The 15,842-nt window shown below is 41.0% G+C and overlaps 1 protein-coding gene across 1 annotated transcript; it reads left to right on the top strand.

The window, feature by feature from the left end:
• Positions 1-1,803: 1,803 nt before the first annotated feature.
• Positions 1,804-15,286, top strand: hs6st2 (heparan sulfate 6-O-sulfotransferase 2). The gene is made up of 2 exons (XM_053630790.1): positions 1,804-3,460; positions 14,085-15,286. Exons 1-2 carry the CDS (start codon positions 2,922-2,924, stop codon positions 14,923-14,925), a joined length of 1,380 nt encoding a protein of 459 aa, XP_053486765.1. The 5' UTR covers positions 1,804-2,921; the 3' UTR covers positions 14,926-15,286.
• The last annotated feature ends 556 nt before the right edge of the window (positions 15,287-15,842 follow it).

Raw genomic sequence — 15,842 nt, 5'->3', positions numbered from 1 at the left:
TCCGCTGCCATAAAAAAACGTTTTAGGAAAAATCATTCATACTTTTGATTGCAGTAGTGTTCACCTTTGATAGTTTGTCCTATATTGTATATATTATTCACTGCCATTTTTGATCACCAGTTTTCATTGCTTTTTTTCTTTCTTTTATTATTACTATTACTCTTTTTGATATCACACATATCTTTATTTAATATTTAATGCCATTTTTGTAGATCTGCAATTCTGCTTTTAATTTTAATGTTATTCTTTATGCTGCTGTGACATTTCCCTTGCTTGATCAATAAAGCCTATCTATCTATCTATCTACAGGGGTGCTTTCCAAGTTGAAATTTTCTATATATCTGCATAAATATGACCTAAAACAACATGAGATTTTCACTCAAGTCCTAAAAGATGACAAAGAGAACCCAATTAAACAAATGGGGCAAAAATATTACACTTGGTCATTTGTTTATTACAGAAAATGATCTAATATTACATATCTGTGAGTGGCAAAAGTATGTGAAGCTCTAGGATTAGGATTTGTTAATTTGAAAGTGAAATTAGAGTCCGGAGTTTCCAATCAATGGGATGACAATCAGGTGTGTGTGAGCGCCCTGTTTTATTTAAAGAACAGGGAGTCTGCTCTTCACAACAGATGGTTGTGGAAGTGTATCATGGCATGAACAAAGGATATTTCTGAAGATTTCTAAAAATCACGTGGGCAAACCAGGAAGCTAATGGAAATATATTTTGTAGATGGATGAGGCCAAAATAGAACTTACTGGTTTAAATGAGAAGTGGTGTTTTTGGAGAAAGGAAAACACTGCATTCCAGCATGAGACCTTTATCCATCTGTGAAATGTGGTGGTGGCAGTATCGTGGTTTGGGCCTGTTTTGCTGCATCTGGACCAAGACAGCTTGCAATCATTGATGGAACAATAAATTCTAAATTATCCCAGTAAATTCTAAAAGAAAACGACATGACATCTGTTCATGAACTGGATCTCAAGAGAAATGGGTCATGCAGCAAGACAACGAGCCTAAGCACACAAGTCGTTCTACCAAAAGAATAGTTAAAGAAGAATAAAGTTAATGTTTTGGAATGGCCAAGTCCTTACCTTAATCCAATAGAAATGCTGTGGAAAGACCTGAAGCAAGCAATTCATGTGAGGAAACCCACCAACATCCCAGAGTTGAAGCTGTTCTGTACTGAGGAACGGGCTAAAATTCCTCCAAGCCGATGTGCAGGACTGATCAACAATTACCAGAAATGTTTAGCTGCAGTTATTGCTGCACAAGGGGGTCCCACCAGATACTGAAAACAAAGGTTCACATACTTTTTCCACTTACAGATATGTAATATTGGAACATTTTCCTCAATAAATAAATGACCAAGTATAATATTTTGTCTCATTTGTTTAATTGGGTTCTCTTCATCTACTTTGAAGACTTGTGTGTAAATCTGATGGTGTTTTAGGTCATATTTATGCAGAAATGTACAAAATTCACAAACTCTCAAGCACCTACCTATCTATCTATCTATCTATCTATCTATCTATCTATTAATAGTAAGAAAACTTAGACAAGGTGGAAGTTCAGAAATGGTCTGAATTCACCCTGTTTCCGATTTTTTAAAAAAAAAAATCAATATCAAAGCGTGTTTTTTAAAATTATTATTATTATTTCATCAAGTAATTAACTATATTAAGTAACACCAGGTTTCTAATAATAAAAAAAGCACAATGGGCATGTTTACTTTAGAGAAGACCACAAATAAACCAAAATAAACTATTTTATTAAAAAAAAAAGAAAAAGGGGGAATCGTGAACACTCATTAGGATCTCATAAACTAGATTTAATGCCTCGCGGGAAAGTTAGACGAGAGGTGAGGAGAGAGACGTAGTGAAATAGAAAAACAAACCCTTGTGGCGTAGAGGACTGGGTGTTTACAGGCGCTGTAGAAGGACTTTTAATTTGGAAAAGCGAAGCGACAAAAACACAAACGCAAGTTCTGCTGGGAAAAAAAGGAGGTCGGAGTCGAATTGTACGAAACCGTAGTGGAAGTCTTCAACGCTCGAGGATCTTAATAACGCTAATGATCGGTTTAAAATGGGAACTCTGAGCTTCTGAGTGTGTGATAAGGCTGGGAACTGGCGCCGGGAGAGCGATAGAGAAGGAGTGATAGAAGAGGTGTGATAGAGGAGGAGTGATAGAGAGCAGCGATAGAGAGCAGCTCCGTCGCCGCTGTGCGGTGGTTTCTGTGCGGTAAAGCTGCCAAACCAGTCTCGGTTAGTTGTTGAGCATCAAAGCCTTCAGAGGACAACAAGGAAGAAGCAAGAAGCGAGGCAGGGCAGAAAGGGGTAAGAGAGTAAGCGAGACAGTGTGGTAAAGGGGATAAGAGAGGGAGGACGGTAAGGGGGTAAGCGAGGCAGGGTGGTAAAGGGGATAAGAGAGGGAGGACGGTAAGGGGTGTAAGCGAGGCAGGGTGGTAAAGGGGATAAGAGAGGGAGGACGGTAAGGGGTGTAAGCGAGGCAGGGTGGTAAAGGGGATAAGCGAGGTAGGGTGGTAAAGGGGATAAGCAAGGCAGGGTGGTAAAGGGAGTAAACGAGGCAGGTTGGTAAAGGGGATAAGAGAGGCAGGACAGTAAGGGGGGTAAGCGAGGCAGGGTGGTAAAGGGAGTAAGCGAGGCAGGGTGGTAAAGGGGATAAGCGAGGCAGGACGGTAAGGAGGTAAGCGAGGCAGGGTGGGAAAGGGAGTAAGAGAGGCAGGGTGGGAAAGGGAGTAAGAGAGGCAGGGTGGTAAAGGGAGTAAGAGAGGCAGGACGGTAAGGGGGGTAAGCGAGGCAGGGTGGTAAAGAGGGTAAACAAGGCAGGGTGGTAAAGGGGGTAAGAAAGACACCTGTCTGAGTGAGTAATGCTTCCCATTTTCCAACGAGAAGATGGATGAGAAGTCCAGCTACAGTCGTGTGCTGCTCGGCGTGCTCATGCTGCTGCTGTTCGGCGTCATTGTGTTGCAGTACGTGTGTCCGGGCTCCGAGTGCCAGCTGCTCCACTTGGGCTCGTTCTCCGAGCTGCGTGGCAGAAGCGACGGCCGTGATGGTGATCCGTACGTGGCGGAAGACGGGGCTCTGGCGCGATTCGTGCCGCGGTTCAATTTCACTCCGCAAGACCTGGACCGCGTCGTCGACTTCAACATCAAGGGCGACGACGTGATCGTGTTCCTGCACATCCAGAAGACCGGCGGCACCACGTTCGGCCGCCACCTCGTCCGCAACATTCAGCTCGAGCGCCCGTGTGAGTGTCACGTCGGTCAGAAGAAGTGCACGTGCTTACGCCCCGGGAAGAAGGAAACATGGCTCTTCTCGCGCTTTTCCACCGGCTGGAGCTGCGGACTGCACGCCGACTGGACCGAGCTCACCAACTGCGTCCCGTCCAAGATGAACAACCGAGACGCTTCTCAAACCCGCAAAAACCCAAGGTGAGGAAGACATGTGCATCACTTCTGTTCCAGTTTTATTGATCTCTTTCACACACACACACACACTTCTAATCATTTGGAAAACATTTGCCTTGTTAACTCTCTATCTCTATAGCTCTATTGTCCGACTACTAATCTTGATGGAACTGAGCGCTCCTCCTGCTTCACATTGTTTTCTACCTGCACTATTATTCAGTGAGAAAATCCACAGGGAAACCAGATGCGCCAAGACACAAAGGCCACCAAGAGGTCGTTGACAACGCTCTGGGACTCGCCTTTCTTTAGATAACTCAAACCACAGGAGGTCTATTATAACATCTATTCACTCTTTAGACCAGGGCTGGCCAAACCGCTCTAAATATCTGGGCCAGATGGGAGGAAAACTGAGTGTGAGATCATTAAAATGCTAGTAAGTGTGTGTGTGTGTGTGTGTGTGTGTACTCAAACAAAAAGAAAACCCTACAAACCTGCTATATTGCCTTTCAGTAGTGTAACAAATAATTTTCTTAAACACCTGCATAGGTCTATTCAAAAAGGGATTATACTGATTTTGTGCCATTATGTTGACCTTTAAAGTTTGGTTACAACAATATCTAGGCCTAGAGCTTAAACACTAAGAAGCTGGGTAGGGCTGCAAGTAACGATTATTTTGATAATCGATTGATCTGTCGATTATTTCTTCAATTAGTCGGATTCAAAGGCCAATAATTATTTTCTCTATTTTTTTCAACAACAACAAAAAAATCGTTATTTCACATTCTGCCCGATGTTGTCCTTCAAACATTACATTTATATACAATTACATGTTCTAACCCCATTAGGTACTGCTCGCATAAAAAAACACAATTACTTTGGTTTCGAAATATCGCATCAAACTACGTATTTGATCAAAATGGATATTTTATTCGGCGTTATTGCGCTTCCTTTCTATCGCACGCTGTTTGATTGACACGTACGCGTGGACTCGCTCTCATTCAGTGACGTTTAACGGAGACCCGCTCGCTGTCAGGACGAGCCTTTATGTAAAATGCAATACTGGCGTGAGTTTCTAACGTTTACAGATAAGGATATAAAGGTAAAAATGTCATTTCTGCTCTGAAGAAAACATGTCTGGAACACGTTAAAGGGCACACGTGTCTGTCGCAGTATCTGACACGACGAGCCACGTTAATACACTTACGAGTTTGTTTGAAGTGTGTGATATTAAACATTCTCATGTTTTGGACAACCTCGATCGTGTGCTTTTCCTGCAGCAGCTCATTCTGTGACCTCCGCTGTTTTCCAGATGCGTTTCATTCATGCGTGTCTTTCACCTTCGTGAAGTGACGTCACAGACCTGACTAATCTATAATGAAATTCGTTGTCGATGATTTTAATCATCGATTATTGTCAATTTTAGCGACTAGTTGTTGCAGCCCTAAATATGGGTTAGTTTTATTTTCTAGATGTCTTAATTTTTGCTTTTATTTTCTGCAAAGTACTGCTTTCAAAATGATCGACGCCCCCACATTTCGTATATAATGAAGCATCCTCTGGAGAGAATAACAGCACCAAGCCTCCTCTTGTAAAAAAAAAAAAAATCTGACACAGTTGGAGACACTTGTACACTCCTCTGTGTGAACCTTTGCATTCAGTATCTTTTGGGACCCCCTTGTGCAGCAATAACTGCAGCTAAACATTTCCGGTCACTGTTGATCAGTCCTGCATATCGGCTTGGAGGAATTTTAGCCCGTTCCTCAGTACAGAACAGCTTCAACTCTGGGATGTTGGTGGGTTTCCTCACATGAATTGCTTGCTTCAGGTCTTTCCACAGCATTTCTATTGGATTAAGGTAAGGACTTTGACTTGGCCATTCCAAAACATTAACTTTAATCTTCTTTAACCATTCTTTGGCAGAACAACTTGTGTGCTTAAGGCCATTGTCTTGCTGCATGACCCACTTTCTCTTGAGATTCAGTTCATGGACACATTTCCTGATATTTTCCTGTAGAATTCACTGGTGTAATTCAGAATTCATTGTTCCATCAATGATGGAAAGTTGTCCTGGCCCAGGTGCAGCAAAACAGGCCTAAACCATGAGACCACCACCATGTTTCACAGATGGGATAAAGTTCTCATGCTGGAATGCAGTGTTTTTCTTTCTCCGAACATAACGCTTCTCATTTAAACCAAGAAGTTCTATTTTTCCACGTGATCTTTAGCAAACTGCAGACGGCAGCAGTGTTCTTTTTGGAGAGCAGTGGTTTTCTCCTTGCAGCCCTACCATGCACACCATTGTTGTTCAGTGTTCTTCTGATGGTGGACTCATGAACATTTAGTTGCTTAGAATTTACCCTGGGTTCCTTTCTGATCTGGCAGACAATTACAAGTCTTGTTGTTGGAGTGATCTTTGTTGGTCGACCATTGCTGGGGAGTGTAACAATGCTCTTGAATTTCTTCCATTTGTACACAATCTGTCTGACTCTGGATTGGTGGAGTCCAAACTCTTTAGAGATGGTTTTGTAACCTTTTCCAGCCCGATTAGCATCGACAACTCTCTTTCCGAGGTCCTCAGGAATCTCCTTGCCATGATACACTTCCACAAACATGCGTTGTGAAGATCAGAAGTTGGTTGCTAGTCCAAAACCGGGGGTCCATGTAGGGCTTACGCTGCTTGAAATGAGATTTGTTGCCGATTTCTCTAATCATAGCTCGCCTCTTGCGCATGTAGGCAGCGGCAGTATTATAAAATACAGAATTTAACTGGACAGTGGTTGCTAAGAATGACAACAAAGCCAGCAAAGCTTGCGGTTCAGTTTCCATGGTGTTGTGTATACGATCAAGGTAGCGTAATGGTCATATGGTAGGGGCGTGACGAATCAGGGAAGGATACGCAATGATCCAGAAGACTCAATCAGGGAGCGAATGTGGGAAGCCACGTCTGTTTACAGTGAAACGCGAGTCCGGAGTTTTCAAACTAAAACGGGGTATTTGGCGTTTCTAAAAGTCTCGGAGTAGTGTAGACAACAGACGTAACCGTAGCGAAAGTTATGCATTTAAAAAGAAAACACTAGTGTAAACAGGGCCTTGGTTGTACTCTTCATGTCTTTGTGGCTTTCTTCAAGGTTCTCCTCCCAAAAACATACCAGTTGGTGGACTGGCTGCACTAAATTGCCCCTGTGTGTGTGTGTGTGTGTGTGTGTGTGTGTGTGTGTGTGTGGTGCCCTGTGATGACCTGGTGTCCCATCCAGGTTGTTTTCCTGCCTTGAGCCCAGTGTTCCCGGGTGTAAGGATGAGTTCTAGCTCCGCCACAACTCTGTTCAGGATAAATAAAAGAAAATTCCTTCTATGCAAATTTGAACTCCGTTAGGAAGATATGCACATCTGTACTCCTGGAGTACTCCTGGAACTTTGTCCAGTGCTTTCACATTCTTATATTTGCTTGAATGTAGTGCGGCTGTTTGATAAATACCGTCATTTCAGAAGCACCAGACTTTCTAGACTAATCGTGCATTCTCCTGCTGAAACCTCTTTCATGTACTTGTTAGACCTCCTAAACTTGATCCTAAAATATGTGCAGTGGGGGTAAAGGTATCACTAATTGAATTAAGCCAGCTCCGGTCGCATGACGGGCCTTTTGCATTTCACAAGGAATTGAAAGGAGTCTTGCATTATTCATAAGTAGTATACACCAAATCCATGCTTAGTCTTCAAAGGTGATGTGTTGAACACTAGAGTCAGACATGTAAAACCATTCTGTTTATATCCGTGCACATTTACATTTATTTTCATATTCTAAAGACGCAGGTGGAAGATTTAAATGGCTACTAGTTTGTAAGCAACCAACAGTGTGTCTTGTTGCACAAATATTATATGGACCTTGCTATCCACACTGTTCCTATTGATCCCTTTTTTTCTCTCTCTCTCTCAAATGAGGACACTGCTGTGTTAGAAATCTTGGGCATGTTTACATGCAAAGATTGTTTTCACCAGTTCAAATGGATTCTGTTAATTCTGAAAACAACTGGGCACTACAAAAAAACAATCTTGAATTCTGTCAGTGTAACAAGTAGTTAATATTGATTAAGAATATTATCCCAGTTGCTTTTGGTTTTAACACGAGTCCAACAATGACTTGGCACTTTGAAGTTTCTCAGCAACTGGGCACTACAACTGGGCACTACAAAAAAACAATCTTGAATTCTGTCAGTGTAACAAGTAGTTAATATTGATTAAGAATATTATCCCAGTTGCTTTTGGTTTTAACACGAGTCCAACAATGACTTGGCACTTTTGAAGTTTCTCAGTAACATGACAAACTACAGTACATTTTGTTTTGTGTGTTCGTTCCATCCTAACACCCCTTCCTATACCGGCATGTCCCGATGTGTTTCCTTACTTAGTTCCTTACATAAACGGTGTATAATCTCAGATTGTCACACTACCAGTTTTTTTTGTATTTTTTTTATTTTGACACCAGTACCAGGTTTATTGTGATTCTCAATACCAAAACTATACTTTTGCAGGAAAGAACTAATTAAATTAGTTAATTCAATATCTAACTGAATAACTAAGCAGCATTAGTGCTGCATCAATCAGGACTCCATAAGAATGCCATAAGTTCTCCAAAAGACACCAAAAATATATATTTTTTAGCGCAGTTAGTTGCTGTACCCGATACCGTACGACCACAAACAGTCCTGTTACGCCGCTTAAAAATAGCGGCGTACAAGCAGCAAGTAAAAGCAAGGAGACTGGGAGACGTGATCCATGCATGCACCATTAAGCAGCATCAATTTGTGACATGAACTTATGGTTTCGCTTTGGCTTGTTTAACGCATCATTGTTTTGAACTGCAATATTTTATCACACTCCTTTTGAATTTTGGCTTCGGAAATGTAAGTAATTTAATTAGTGACTGTGTCACGACCTTGATGAGTGACTACACCGGAAAAGCAGTTCATCGTTTGCCAGAATTAAACACTCAATAAAATGTGTTCATAATTACAGACGTTAGCCAACAATGTACGTCGAGGTCACGTTGCTTATTGGCCAGATTTCACGCTTGTGTTGGCTGTTTTGCAGTGTAGGGATCTTTTGCATGCTGCTTTTGTTGTTGTCTGTTCCCCGTCTTCAAAAACATCACTTCAAACCGTGCACAAATAAAATATATATATATATATATATATATATATATATATATATATATATATATATGTATATATGTATGTGTATGTACACACACAGTGGGGAAATAAGTATGAACACGTCAACATTTTTTTTCAGTAAATATATTTCCAATGAGGCTATTCATATGAAATTTTCACCAGACTTCAGTATTAACTCAAGAGATCTGGAAATATAAAGAATTCACAACATTCAAGTCCATAAATAAAGTTATGTGTAATAAAGTGGAATGACACAGGAAAAAAGTATTGAACACGCTAACTGAAATTAATTTAATACTTAGTGGAGAAGCCTTTGTTTGTAATGACAGCTTCAAGATGCTTCCTGTATGAAGGAATTAGCCGTATTCAGGTGTGATTTTCTCTCATTCTTCTAAACATTTCATGTGAATAGCCTCATTGGAAATATATTTACTGAACAACTGTTGATGCGTTCAATACTTATTTCCCCCACTGTAAATTTATACACACGTTTTCTTTATCTGTGCACTCAGGGCAGCCCATGGGTCTGTGAGGCCCTATGTAATATTTAGAAAATGGGCCCTCCAGTATACATATATGCTCCTACAAAGCAGGGTTGTTGCTGTAGCTGGGAGAGAAGAAATTTGAGCATTACCCCAAAGAGTCTAGCCAAAGCACCCAAGTACATACTGTATGTCTGCACATCATGACCAGTTTCCATCAACTCCATCAAATAGCACAAATAACATAAATATATGAATATTTACGTTAAAATGCAACACAGAGTGCTTCTTATTTGCTACAGCCTAATGAACAAGCCATGCGCTTGCCGATCAAGCCACTTTTCACATTTAACTAACCGAGTTAATCCTGGTTTATACTTCTGCACTAACGCGTATTTGTGTCATGACACACACAGGTGGCTTATGAAACTGATCAAAAACTGATTTTAAAAAATCTCAGTCTACTGTCACATGCCACGCTGTTTTTTTGTTTTTTTTCAGGCTGGTGTCTTCAATAAAATGTCTCCTACGATAAAAGCGTCTCTATGGACAGCTAGAAATGAAGATCACGTTAACGTACAACTGATCTATTTACAGAAAGACTACGATCATGATATTGTGGCATGTGTGAGGTTTTACACTGACGGTAACTGTCTTTATACTGGCCAGACACAGTATAGTCAAGTCAAGTGGGTTTTTACCGTCATTCCTCTATATAGCTCGTATACATTGGAAAGAAATGTCATTTCTCCAGGAGCATGGTGGAGGAACACATAACAGTATGCAAGACTACACAAAGTGCAAATTCACAACAGTGTGCAGGATCACATTTTTCTTTTCTTCTAACGGATTCCCAGTAAAGAGCGTAGGTGATGCGAACCGTCGCGGCGCAATCCGTCGATCCTAAAACTCCCATAATTCCATGACTTCTACAAGTGTTGATTTAAACGGTACTTAAATGGAAGTGCTTCGACACTACAGCCAGCTTGATATGGCTGAAAACAGACGAGTGAAAATCGCCTCTAGGCAGAATACAATGTAAGATCGATGGTGGCTTATTTCACTGCAGCATTGAAAGGCTCAAATGTTTATAGAATCGAACTTTTCACCATGTAGTATTGGAAATGGGATCAAAACATCTCTTGCAACTCTAGCATGAACCGTATTTGGATTCAAAGCTTTATATGGTGTTTGTTCTTCTGTGTACTTGATTACTCAACAGATCACGAAAGGTCATTTCGTTTCAAAGTACACAAGCTATGTAGAGGAATGATGATAAAAACCCACTTGATTTGATTATGCAACCAGTTCATTCAGGTATCACCCGGTTTACTCTTCTTCCGATTTAGGTGTATATAAATGATCTCCATTTGAGCCATCGGTGTCAAATGTAGGTATTATAACCATTCAGTCTCCTGATGTTGCAAGGGGATATTGAAATATTACAACAACAACAACAAAAAGTCTGTCCCTCCCTAGCATTAGTATGTTGGTATTTTACTGTGTAGAGGATTCCAATTTTGGAGAGTTGATAATTATGCAAAACTGCATGAGCAAGAGTGCGGTTATATTCTGATATACAGCGATATTATGAGGCATCACAGGTCAATTAAATCAGGTGAACTGAATTATTTGTTGCCATACTTTTGTGCATATGTGCATTAGTAATAAATCTACTCATTGTCCTCTGCATATGGCACATTAAAATTCTCAGACAGCATCCTGACCTGCTGCATCACTCTTAAATTCACAATGGTGATGAGATTGAGGACATGATGGATGATGTGATCTGCACGGTTGTGAGTCAGCTGTGTGAACAGCAGTGGATTTGGCACATACAGCACGTGGGGGACTGCATTACTCGGTGTGATGCTGCTGGAGGTGTTGTACTGACTGAAGATTTCTCCGTTAAGCAGTTCAAGATCCAGTTACAGATGTTGAGGGTCAGGCCTAGCAAACTCAATTTACCTGTAGATTTCTGTGGGACAGTTAAGTAGATATGAAGTCAATGAATCCCATTCTCACATAAGTATCTTTTTTTTTTATACAGGTGGGTCGGTGCCAAGGGAATGGCAAATGATGTGATATTCAATCATCAGTTGAAAGGTTAGGTGTATATAGTAACTGGAGCGGGCTGTATAGTGGGAAATCTGCTCCTTATATGGCTTGTGACTCTCCTTTCAAAGCACTTTTTCTTGTATGGTATCTTGTGCAAGTTGACCGGAGTGATTGTGGTGGTGCTGAAGCATGCAGATCTGACTACCTTGCTCAGGAAGATCTTAAATATGTCTGTATCTACTAGCTGGTGCACTTTGCCTGAGCATCAACTCTTTCTATCATGAGGATAGCATTTTCACCTGATCTTAAAGATGGGTGTGAGCCACACATGTCCAGCCAATCAAGACAAAAAGGTTCATGTCTGTCAATCAAGTTGTCTGGTAATTGGCAAAAAAAGGTACCCTTTGACACCAACATGTTCTAGCCTAGGAAGACACTATTTATATTTGTAGGGAACCCCTAAAGGAAGGTACTGTATATGTTTAGATTTGGAATGTATTTGAACAGCTAGCTTCAGCTAACTAATGCCAAAGTTGGCGTGTAGTCAGGAACTGCTTGCTGACAGTGGTAATTGTAAAAACTAAGCTGGATGGTGGATCTTTGGATGATTCTGCAGTAAACAGGAAGCATATGATTCTGCATAACAGTACATTTCCATTATATTTCTTTAACAACTTTTGTTGTCCAAATGGTGGCATTTTTTCTGATATTCTGCTGCTGCTTAAAATGACTTAATGTTTCTGAGCACTGACCAGCACATGGGGGGGAAAAACAGTATTTAATCACTTTCTAATGATCAAATATGCCACTTTGTGGTAGACCAATTTACTCCTTTTAGGTTCAAATTATTGTTCTTTATTCTCTTTCTTTTTTTATTAGTGATGTCGCCAAAATATTTTGACTGAAAATAGTCAAAACTGCAAAATTTTTGAGTTTGGACACAATTTTCTGATGGCTTGCCTAATAAATATAATTAACTGATGTTAAGTCTCTATGCATCTAATGTTCGCCAAGTCAGACATACAGTTGTTGGAAAAAGAAACTGCACCCTCCTTCAGTTCCAGGTTTTTATTTATCAGGACCTAAATAACAATTGTGTGGTCCTCACCAAATTCTAAAAAACAAACAAACCTCAGATGACAAAAAAAAAAAAACCCAACACAACAGATTTCAATATGCAGTAATCTTTTTGCAAAAAAAAAGCCAGCATTCAGAAACCAGGTGGGAAAAAGAATCACCCTTTAATTCTGTAATATGTAGAACCACCTTTAGTGACGATAACGTGAAGTAAACTTTTCCTGTCAGTTTGTCTCTCGCATTGTTTTGGAGAAATTTTGCCTCACTCATCTTTACAACATTGCTTCAGTTCAGTGATGTTTGAGGGCGTTCATTTATGAACCACTCTCTTAAGATTCCCACAGAATCTCGGTGGGGTTGAGGTCTGGACTTTGACTTGGCCATTCCTTCACCTTGCTTTTTTCTTCTTTAGCCATTCAGATGTCGATTTGCTGGTGTGCTTGGGATAATTGTAGTGTTGCGTGACCCAAATTCGGCCCAGCTTAAGCTGCTGGACAGATGGCCTCAATTTTTCTCAGGAATATTCTGATATAAAGTGGAGTTCATCGTTGTCTCACTGACTGCAAGTTTCCTAGGTCCTGTGGCTGCAAAACACCCCAAATCATCACCCTTCCACCACCATGCTTCACAGTTGGAATGACATCACCTCAGTTTGTTCAGATGCAATTTCCAAACCCAAGTCGTGCTCCATATTCTTTTTGTCGATTAGTTCATCATCAAGAAGTGTGGCTATCTCTATAAAAGGAGAACTTTTGGCAGTCGTGTGTTCTGGAGCACTCGGGTGTGTGTCCACATCTTGCCAAGAAGAAAGGAGATCAGCCATGACCTCAGAGAAGCAACTGTTGCTGCTCATCAATCTGGGAAGGGTTATAAGGCCATCTCCAAACAACTTGAAATCCATCATTCTACACTGAGAAGGATTGTTTACAAATGTAGAGCTTTCAAGATCGCTGCCAATCTACCGTCAGACCGTTTAATGCTCAAAGATATGAAGAAAAACCCATGAACTACATCTTGTGACCTACAGGCCACTTTAAGCACATTAAATGTTTGTTTATGACCGGACAGTCAGTAAACAAGTATGGCTTTCACAGAAGGGTGGCTGGGGAAAAAAGCCCCTTCTCTCCATTAGTAACACCTGGCTGCTAATTTCTCTCTTAATGATTGTAGAAGTAGGAAGGATGTACTTATTTTTTTCCCCACCTCCTTTCTAAATGTTGGTTTACATTTTGGGGAAAAATGGCTACATGTGTAAATCTTTTTTTGGTGTCACCAGAGATTATTTGTTTGTTTATAGAAGTTCGTGAGGAGCAATTTGTTATCTGGCCCCTGATAAATAAAAATATAGAATTGAACGAGGCTTCATTCTACATGAATGAACTCTGCTATATTCTCTGTTTACCTTGACAGAAAGTGAGAGTACATGAGATACACCCTCATTTAATATTGGAGAGTTCAAAACACCTGAACATAACATTGCATATTCATGTGCTGACCTCCTGATTTATTTGGGAAGAAAAACATTGCTCTTTTTGTGTGTTTTTGCGTGGTGATTACTACTACTACTGCACTCCAGTGTTCAACTGTAGAATTCTTAAACTGCATAAAGGCTGGCTGGTCTTGTAGTAACATAACTGTATAATAATATAATTGTCGTAAAAGTCACTGGATATTGTGGCAGTGTAATATCGTGTAGAAATAATTTAATTATTATATTGTACAAGCCTAGTAGCTAGCTTGAAGATATTCCTGTACTCCTAAGGCCAACCCAAGATTTAATCTACACTGACAGCAATATGCATGATGGAAATCTATATTATATTATTATTATTAATTTCTTCTTTCTCTCCCTCCCAACAGGAATTATTACTACATCACGATCCTGCGGGATCCGGTGTCCCGCTACCTGAGCGAGTGGCGTCACGTGCAACGTGGTGCCACATGGAAAGCCTCACTGCATGTGTGCGATGGCCGGGCGCCGACTCTGGCAGAGCTTCCCAGCTGCTATACGGGTGATGACTGGTCAGGTTGCTCGCTCACCGAGTTCATGGCGTGCCCCTACAACTTGGCCAACAATCGTCAGACTCGCATGCTGGCCGACCTGAGCCTCGTGGGCTGCTACAATGGTTCAGTCATGAGTGAGCAGCAGCGTGGCGCCGTGTTACTAGAAAGTGCCAAGCGCAACCTCAGACGCATGGCTTTCTTTGGCCTGACCGAGTACCAACGCAAGACGCAGTACTTGTTTGAGCGTACCTTCCGCCTGGCCTTCATCGCACCGTTCACACAGCTCAATGGCACACGGGCCGCCAGCGTCGACGTGGCATCCGAGAAACAGCAGCGCATCCGTGAACTCAACGCCTGGGATGTGGAGCTGTACGAGTACGCACGCGACCTCTTCCTGCAGCGCTTCCAGTACGCACGGCAGAAGGAGCGACGCCAGGCTCGCCAACGCCGCCAGCAGGAGAGGCGTAGGCTGCGCGCCAAGGTGCCACACTGGACAGGGGGGAAAGGTACTAAGCCCACTAAAACCCCACCACAAACGCGGCAGTCTCTAGCCACCAGGCTTGCTGAACCAATACAGGATGAGACAGGGAACATTCTGGAAGAAGATGCAGGAGTGGAATCAGAAGATCCATGGTGGGAGGACGATGACGATAATGAAACCATAGAGGACTATTTGGTCAATGTGGAGCAATGGTAATGTGCAAAAATGGATGGAATTGCTGACCTTCCTAGATACTCCACTAGGTTGCCAAGCGAAGCATTTTCTACTCATTCAAACCCCATAACACTAATTTTATGTTCTAGAATAACACATGGTTAAAGTGCATTTGTTTTTGTCAGATAGACACAAGTAAGTGCGGAGTGAATGTTGCTGGTGTCTGCCCTTTTTTTTTTTTTTTTTGTTCTTTTCCACTCAAAATCCATGTGCACTGCAATCCTCCCTATGTACCAGTGTACCTTAAGGTCCTTAACTGAATTTACGTTGTTAAAAATGCTATTGAATCAAAGAGGTTTGTTTCTTTATGGTTACTTTTTTTTTTTTTTTTTTTTTTTTTGAACTTTCACTACGACATTTGATTGTAGGTGGTGGTGTGATATTTTCTAGCATTCTTACTGTACTGATTATGTAGCCTCTGGCTTCAATATAAAACCTTGTAGCAAATCTCATTATTTCTCATTCCTAACATAAGCTATATTACAAAATGTATGAACGGGTAAACGTGTGAATATCCTGGTAATCGAATACAATTTGTTGCTACTCAAATAAATTTTGATATTAATTGTAGCTTTGGTATGTGTATGTGGACGCTGAAGTTTGGGGATTATATTTTTGGCTTGTGGGCGACTTGACTGAGTATTTAAGTCCGAGTCTTAACTTCTCAAGACCGTGGTTTGACAAGGAAAAAGGTGTGAACTAAAAGCTTGTGCCAACCTTATTTATGGTGAACAAGAGTGCTGTAAAGGTGGGTGAAGTGAGGAATATACTTAAAGGTTTCTTAGTGGACCCAAGAGAACTTAAAAAAAAAAAAAAAAGAAAGAAATTTGTTCATATAACATGGTCCCTAAAGGCGTACTGCTGTGCTAAATGTATATTTACATGGGGTTTACGAAGTT

This window comes from Ictalurus furcatus, chromosome 8 (genome assembly GCF_023375685.1).
Source record: "Ictalurus furcatus strain D&B chromosome 8, Billie_1.0, whole genome shotgun sequence".
Classification (NCBI taxonomy): Eukaryota; Metazoa; Chordata; class Actinopteri; order Siluriformes; family Ictaluridae; genus Ictalurus; species Ictalurus furcatus.
Note: the sequence above shows the minus strand (reverse complement) of the source record. Positions and strands in the feature narration are given on the sequence as shown.

Coding starts and splice junctions, on each gene's coding strand:
- hs6st2 (XM_053630790.1), top strand. CDS start 2,922: ATGGATGAGAAGTCCAGCTACAGTCGTGTGCTGCTCGGCGTGCTCATG. Junction 3,461..14,084: donor CAAACCCGCAAAAACCCAAG/GTGAGGAAGACA, acceptor CCCTCCCAACAG/GAATTATTACTACATCACGA.